The 8,060-nt window shown below is 54.1% G+C and overlaps 1 protein-coding gene across 2 annotated transcripts; it reads right to left on the bottom strand.

The window, feature by feature from the left end:
* Positions 1-799: 799 nt before the first annotated feature.
* Positions 800-7,836, bottom strand: LOC106992479 (ral-GDS-related protein-like). 2 transcript variants are annotated; one of them, XM_077952223.1, is made up of 11 exons: positions 7,652-7,836; positions 7,338-7,531; positions 6,887-7,197; positions 5,904-6,119; positions 5,429-5,532; positions 4,884-4,953; positions 3,259-3,333; positions 2,741-2,815; positions 2,125-2,148; positions 1,656-1,777; positions 954-1,119 (listed from the first exon to the last, which is right to left on the bottom strand). In XM_077952223.1, the coding sequence occupies exons 1-11, from the start codon at positions 7,834-7,836 to the stop codon at positions 1,080-1,082; spliced, it is 1,416 nt and encodes a 471-aa protein (XP_077808349.1). In that variant the 3' UTR covers positions 954-1,079. The 2 variants fall into 2 exon arrangements, with proteins under 2 accessions (XP_077808350.1, XP_077808349.1); XM_077952224.1 differs by lacking the exons at positions 4,884-4,953; positions 5,429-5,532; positions 5,904-6,119; ... (1 more) ...; positions 7,338-7,531; positions 7,652-7,836 and adding an exon at positions 3,453-3,531 and having other exon boundaries at positions 800-1,119.
* Positions 7,837-8,060: the final 224 nt, after the last annotated feature.

Raw genomic sequence — 8,060 nt, 5'->3', positions numbered from 1 at the left:
TTTCTTTCTTTTTTGCAAACTGCGTGCAGAGATACAAGTTTTGCTGAGATACAGACTCCTACTTTCCTTATAGGAGCTTTGCGGCTCCAGGATTGGGTTTAGGTGTTTATTTGGTGTTGATTTAGAGGTATGATATTGCAGACCCTGAAATGTTGACTTCTTTGTCTTGTTTTTGTCTGATACAGCACAAAGGGAGTTGTGTTCAAATTAAGCTGTGGGAAATCCTTTAGATACTGGGTTCAAACGATTGTCTCCTTCCTTGATGTCCACTTAGGGGAGAAGTGTCAGAAAGTCTGGGAAGATCCATAGTGGAAAACGTTTATCTGTATTTCGTGGAGACTGATGGCCAGCTCCCACCTGCCCAGGACTTCTGGAGAAGGCCAGCCTACCAATTGCTGAAATACCTCCCATCTCCAGCTCTTCAGTAAATATTTAAGTGCTTCATTAGAGATTTAAACCTTAAGAAAGTAAAGTAACCCAGTGGAAGTTGAATTTAACTAGAATTTAAGTTTGAGAGTAGCTGGTCAGTAGAACAAGTGTGGTAGATTGGGTGACATACTATGGTTTTTAAGGATTTTTGTTTTGTTTGTTTTCCTTAAACAGAGTTAACAATAATCAATTTGAATAAAGAAGGAAAACATTAAACGGTTGGTATGTGTAACATGAACGCTGTTCCATGACTTGTTCAGCCATAGCCTCAATTTGACATGCTAGACTATGAATCCTAAAGACTGGTATACGGTTACTGCACTGGAGTTACTTTTCTCATTCCAACAAGTGTAGAACATTTTGAATAGCATTTTAAAATTTTATTTTAATGAAAGCTTAGAAAAAAACCCTTACTTATACAGTAAAGAAAGTAAACATAAAATGGTCTCCCGCCTGACTCGCAAAAGACCCATGGCCTGATCCTGGCCAGCAGGAGCAGCTTGTGTTAAGGAGCAGGGGCCAGATGCAGCTGAGCTGCCAGCCTCCTAGATGTGGTTTCCTGGTGTCACGGTCTGGGTGAAGGATGGTGCAGAGCTGGTGTTCTGGCCAGCATCCCGGTGGGGTCCCAGCCACTGCAGGATGTTGCTGGCCTACTGGGATTCGGGCTCCAGCTGGCAGGAAAGCTTGTAGCTGCAGGACAGAGAGGTAGCTGTGAGGCCACCATGAGCCACACATCAGGTCCCCTCTCAGTGCCTACCCAGCTGGAATCCTGGGTCCCCAGCGGTCCCCATGCAACAGGGCTTGATGCTGGCCATGGAGTCATGGCCATAGGCTCTCTGTAGCTGGCCACAGGAGAGCCTCGTCTAGGCCACGTGGGGTGGCTGACACCTGTACTGTCAGTACTTTGGGAGGCTGTGTGGGGTGGATTGCTTGAGGCCAGGACTTAGACCAGCCTGGACAACATCGTGAAACCCCATCTGTACCAGAACAACAACAGCAGAACAACAGGACATGGTGTCTGTACCTGCTGTACCATATCCTGGGACATGATGTACAGCGGTAGTCCCAGCTGCTTGGGAGGCTGACAAAGGTCTTGAGCCCAGGAGGCAGACGTTGCAGTGAGCAGAGATGGCGACACTGCAGTGCAGCCTGGGCGCAGAGCTAGACGATGTTAAAAAAAAATGGAGCGCCTTCTCCCACCCTCTGCCCGTCCACTAGGCCCTCACCTCTCCTTGTCACTGAGCTGCTCCATTCTTTTGAAATAGGTGACAAATTTCTCAAGAGGCCGAAGCCTGTAATTCATGGCAGCCACTTGGAGCAGCTGCATTTCCTGCAGAACTCGGACCTCCTAGAGACAGAGGATAGGATGCTGACAGGGCCTGGGTGGAAGATGCTGAGGGGACCTTTGGTAAGCAGGGAGAAGGGGCTGATCCCTGGGGCAGTTTTTTGAGGGGGCCCCATGCAGCCCCCAGCCTATTCTCAGAGTTGGATGTAAACATCCCCTCCTGCAGGAATTGGTCTTTGATCCAGTGCGTTTCCCACTCTCCACTGGGATAGATTTCCTCCTCCTGTGTGTGTCAACCCCTCCCAGTAAACCTAAGATGTAGAGGATGGAGCCAGGGAGTGTCCTGCCCAGGGTGGACTGTGAGGTCCACATCCATACCCTCCTCCAATGTTAGCGTCCCAGCTGCTCACCTTCCTCTTCTTGTTGATGTTGCCCTGGAAGGCAGACAGAATCCATCACAAAGGTCAATGGCCCACAACCAGCCCCACTCCACCCCTTCCCATGCTGTACTACTGCCAGGGACACCAGGGTCAGGGGATGTGCGCGTGACAGGACTTGGATCTGCCTCAGACTCCGGGCTCTAGAGCAGGGGGCATGGGAGCTGAGGCTCAGGGACACTCTGCCCCACCTTTTTCTGATGACAGACAGGGAAACTGAGGTCTCTTATAGAAAGAAAGCACACAGTGACCCTGGAACTGCCTGCCCTTGGAGAGGCTCAATTTCACTCTCCAATTACGGGACTATCCTGGGGAGTCACTGAGTCCAGCTCAGCCCACACCTGAGCAGCTTTGCGGTCAGTCAGCTCTGCAGCTTCACCACTCAGGGATAGGGACTGGTGGCTGCCATGGAGCCTCCATCTCGCAGAGGTGATGAGATGGGCCTGACACCCCCACCCACAGGAGCAGCTGTGAGGCTCTCAGGGGAGGAGGTTTGCTTAGGGCTGAGATCTAAGGGCTCGGTCCATGACCCTCTCCTCCCAAGCCTCAGGATCCTGGTTCCCAACCAACCTGCCCCAGGCTCACTCACATCCAGATTGTCCGGGATGGCCGAATCCAACCTCTGTAACACAGTCAGAAAATCCCCCAGGAAGGGGACTACACCCTGTGCCAAGGAGGGTTGGGGAAGTGGTGATGAGTATTGGCCATCAGATGGCTGCCCACTGTCCTGTCTCATGAAATCCCGTCAGCCCCTGTCTCCCAGAACCCCCCTCCCTAGGTCTCCCGGATGGAGCAGCCATAGACCCTCAGCTGCCTTTCCCTATTCTCTGCCTCCTCTATCCCAGATGACCTCCAAGTCTAGGGATATTAACAAGTCACAAGGACCTGTGGTCCCAACCTTACCCTTCCCCACATCCACTCTGAGTCCAGCTTTCCCAGACCCTTGTTCTGGTCTCTCAAGTAGAGGTTTTCCAGGCCCAGTGGCCACAAGAGGACAGGGCTGGGGAGGAAGCACCTGCTGTCTCGATATGGAGGCCTCCAGCTGGCGGGGAAAGGAACCCTGTCCTGTGATCTCTTGTGATCCCTCTATGCCACAGGCTCACTCACCTTCTTCTGCCTCTGTAGCCTCATCTGGGCTCTCTGGTGGTTCCTTTCCTGGGTGGCCACCTTAAAGCTCCCCGCCTGCCAGGTGTCAGTGATGGAGACAGTGAGGCTCTCCTCCCTTCCCCCAGTTACAGCCCAGCCACCCCGCCCTTGGATCCCCAGGGACTGGTGTGAATCACCTGGCAAGGTGCTCATACCACTGGCCCAGCACCACACTCCCTGTGTGTGTCACCCAGTCATGCAGCCGGGCCTCACTGTGACTGTTTCCTCTTCTGTAAAGAGTGATCAAAACCACAGCTACCTCAGAAGGCCTCCTTAGTACTGTTTCCTGTAGCTATTGCCATTGTTCTCACCCTCATCCCTCTGAGGAAGAACGAGGCATGAGCACCCACAAATTATTTTCTTTTCTTGACCCTCATTTCCATTCTGTGAGGGCTGCGCTACAGGCTCAGCATCCCTTCATTTTCCAGATGAGGAAGTGGAGACCCAGAGCAGGCAGTGACTCCCCAGGGACCCGAAAGAGAAGGCGCCTCCTCCCCATCCTGGAGGCTCTGTCTCAGCTGCCTTCACCCCATATCCCAGCACCACCACCCATCAGGGTCGTGTTCTCTGGAGTGTCTGAGTGTCTGGGTCTCCAGCCAGGCACAGTCATGATAGGAAAGGGACAGGGCGGTTTAGGAGACCTGGTTAAGTGGCACCTGCCTATCTGAGCCCCACTGGAGTCTCTGCCACACAAACTGGGTTTGAGCTATGCCAAAGATTTTGCCTCGCCAATGATCCCCCAGGGGAGTTCTGTGCACAGAACTCTCTTCCTCCACTCAGGAAGTGGCCTCCTGCGGTGCCATCTCTGACTGACATGGCAGGGTTTTCCAGAATCCTGGGTGGGGTGACAAGTTGTCTTCTCATTTGCATGGAATATTCTGAGATCTGGTCAGAGAGGATCCCTTAGGAATGCATGATGAATCCCCCAGTCATGAGCTTGTGTCACTGATAACTGGTGACAGTCCTGTGACATGACCGTTTTCGGGTATCTGCAAAGGGCAGAGTGGGGAGTCCCAGGAAACACGTATGTCCTGAGCATCCCCACTGGTACCCATAGCTGTGAGGTCCACTGGACTCCCTGGCACATGAGCTTCCTTTGTTTTCGTTCCCCCTCTCCCCCAGTGTGGGCAGAGGTCCCCTGCCCATGGAGATGCGCTGCAGACAGAAGCAGCAGCAGAGGCCTGGCTTCCTCAGGAATTGCCAGCCAGTTTGTGGAAGGAAGAAAGTCCCACCTACCATAACCATCCCCCAGCCTGGAGGAAGCTCCATGCCAGCAGGATGGGCCAGCATGGGAGCCAGAACCCTGCTAATGCTGCAACTCATCACCCTGGCTCAGCAGCCCAGCAGCCATTGCCACATCCCATTACCAGGGCCTCCTTCCCCTGTGCCACCACATGCCCATGGACCACACACCTCTCTCCCTGTTGGCCCTACGTAGGCATGGAGGAAAATTTTCAAGTCCACTTTTAGTAGATGAGTCAAAAGAAAACAAAATAACCACTGCACACCGGGTCCAGTGCCCTCCAAACTCAGTCTTTCCTCTGACCCTTAAACACTTGTCCCACATCTCCCAGACTCCACTGTACCTTGATCAGCAGGTCCCGCTTCATTGCAGTGTCTGTTTTGCAGAGTTGTTTTAGATACTTTGTGCTTTTGCTATGGACAGAGGAAAGAAAGAAGGGTAAATTTGTGAATAAGCAGAGAGATTTGTGAGTTCCCATCCAATCCCTTTTGTTTGAAAACCCAGAGAATCCCAACTTAGTGGGTGAGAGTTTCCAGTGGGGTCCTCTGTTGACAAGGGCTGCAGAAGACCAGGGTGGGACTTGTCATGCTCCTCTCCTGGCCCATCTCCACTTCACATGAGCCCCTGCGTGTTACAGTTCCACTGCTGGGTGCAAACACCTGAAAGCCCCCAGTTGGCTCCAGTCTGTTCCTGATGGTTAAAAATCCTTAGTCCTGAGTTGGAAATCCTTGCCTAGAAGTCCAGGGCAGCTTAGTGACCACACATACCAGGCCATCCCTGCCTCCAGTGTCCCTGGTCTCCAAGAACCTTTCAGAGTCGAGGGCACGTGGGGAGTCCTTTGGGTCCCTAGGTCAACCCTGGTGCTCCCGTGGAGAGAGCCCCCCTCACCTGGACACTCCTGCCCACGTCTTGTGTAGCCGATGTATTGGGTTGCTGCACAGAGCAGAGACGATGGCGTGCACCGCGGAGAAGTTGTTGAGGCTTAGGCACTCCTGGAGAGGGAAGAGCGAGCTGTTAGGTCCAGAGTTGCAGCCCGACCCACTTCAGCCTCAGCCCACTCTGCTGAGATCTCCCTTCCTGGACAAAGCAGAGGCCCAGGGAGCCTCAGGAGGGGACACCTGGGGCTGAGTGAATGTCACTCATCTAGGAGGATTTTAGTTCAACCAAAGGAAGAGTGCAGGTCGGAAGTGAGCAGCCCCCACTGGGCCATGGGAGTCAAGGTCCATGAAGCTCTGGCAAGAAGGGCCTAGGGGATGTGCAGGGCTCAGGCCAGAGATACAGATGCCAATCCTAAAGCTGATGGAGGAGAAGAGGCAGTTCCCCAGTTTTAAAGAGGGAATCTTTAGGCCCAATTATAGCTTACTCTGGCCACTTTGATCCAGTGTTCCACCACCGTGACCCTGTCCTGGGCCCTCATGCCATGGTTCCCGAGGCAGGAGGTGGTGACGCAGTTGGCGAGCCTGTTGAAGTGTGCGATGGTAGCACGAACTGTGGGTGCCACGTGCTCATTCCCCTTCTTAGCTCGTCGGCCCCAGATGGAGCCCAAACATTCGTAGAGCTCCACCTTCTTGAACAGCTCCTTTGGGGGTAGGAGGAGAGTGTCACAGACAGAGCACACCCCAGCTCAGAGTCACCCACAGTCCCAGGCAAGGACTGAGCTCACAGTCATCCACGGTCTCTCTCAGGAACTGAGCTGGAGCTCAAAAAGCTTTAAAATGGGCCTCAGACATGTGGGAGTCTCCGGCTTTGATTTTCCGCCCACCGAGGGCCCTGAATGCATCATGTCCCAGAACCCAACAAGAGTGGGAAGAGAGAGTGACATTTTCTCCCAGGCCATCCGCACTTCCAAGAACTAGAGGGTGGCTCAGGCCTGCCCGTCCTGAGGATTCGTCTTCCTCCCATGCAATCATCCCTGTACGCCTTCTCTCCATACCGGTGCACTTTGCCTGTGGCAGCTGCAACTATGGGCTCTGTTTGGGTGTCTGCCATAGAATCTAGTATGCATCAGGTACCTAATAAGCGCTGAGGGTAGTGAGGCTCCTGAGCAGCTGGGTGAGTGACCCATGGCCCTGCCTGCCCCTCAGTGATCACCACCCTGCCCTGCTTTCTGTCCATCCCCTGTCTTTCAATCTGTACAGTCCCTCTGTGCAGCTGGCACGGGCGATGTCCCATCTCTGCTGTCCACATGCAGACAGGGAAGACTTGTGGATGAGGAAACTCATCCAGATCCCGTGGTTGTAAGAAGTGGAGCTACAATTTGTCCCAGGGTATGGGCCACTTCTCAGGGAGAGGCTGGTCTGAGACAGCTGGTGCCGGAGGCACAGCCTGCAAAGCCTAGCTGCTCACCGCATCCATAAGGGTCAGCTGCTCTGCCAGCAGCCTGGGAGGGAAGGTCGTGACATCAGGCAGCTCCTCAGTGGGTTGGTTCTTTACAGGAGAGGAACAGGGGGACTCTGGGGCTGACTGTGGCTCTAGCACTGTCACGGGAGCAGACCCTCTGGCTGGTGCTGGTGCTGGTGGTGAATGTAGATATTCTGGTGCATCCAGGGCCGCACGTGACTCTGGCTCCAGAGCAGGCCCCAGTTCCGCCAGCAGTAGTAGTGCTGGCTCCAGGGCCGGCATTGTTAATGCCTGTGGCCCAGGATGTGGAGCAGGATCTGGAAAAGGAGAAAAGGTCACCCCACCAGTCACTTTTCACTGGGCTTTCCAAGCACAGAAGTGACTGAATGGAATTTAAGGGACTTGTAGCCCCAAAACACCACCCCTGGAAAGTCTTCCAGACTGCAAGCCACCTCACCATCTGGCTTGGCCTTGTTGGGCTCTGGAGGCAGCAACTGGCCTAGGACAAGTTCCTGGTGGTCCTCCACGCCCAGTCCAGGCCTGGTGAAGTTCCTGAAGGCCAGCTTTATCTGGAAAGATGACCGTTGCGGGGGCTGATAGCACAATGAAGTATTTTCAAGGGGCCAGGTGAAGAAAACGCAGGTGATGGTTCTGGTGATGGAGTGGACAGCTGAGTCAGAGACCTGGCTTTCTCCCACACAACCCTCCAGGGCACCCTTGTGTGGTTCTGGGCCCCTGACCTGTTGCAGCCTGTGTAGAGGACAGCCCCACCCTACCCCCAAGCCATCAGTGGTGACCTGGAAGGGGCAGACCTGGCCATGCAGCAGGACTGTACAGACCCTTCTGTGCCCCAGCTTCCTACAGACATTCTCTTCCCAAAGGCCCTGGAGCACAGCACTGTGCACCTGGGCACTCAAGATGGCAGCTCCAGGGAGATTTGCGAGCAGGTTGCTCATGACAGCTCCAGCTCTGGGTCCCCTGATCCTGGGGTTAGGAGGGTGGGGGCAGATGTAGAGTGGAGGAGGACAGGGAGAGCTGGGACGCCATGGTGCTAGGGATGAGTCTCTCAGTGGCCAGCTGTGACCCCGGCCTCAGCTCTCCTTTGCAGGGCACCTAAGTCTCCATTTACATAACTCACTATTTGCCTCTTGTGGGTGAAGTCCCCAGATGTCAGCCTTCT

The sequence above is a fragment of the Macaca mulatta genome, chromosome 10, assembly GCF_049350105.2.
Source record: "Macaca mulatta isolate MMU2019108-1 chromosome 10, T2T-MMU8v2.0, whole genome shotgun sequence".
In the NCBI taxonomy this organism is placed as follows: Eukaryota; Metazoa; Chordata; class Mammalia; order Primates; family Cercopithecidae; genus Macaca; species Macaca mulatta.
This window is presented reverse-complemented; position numbering and strand designations above follow the sequence as displayed.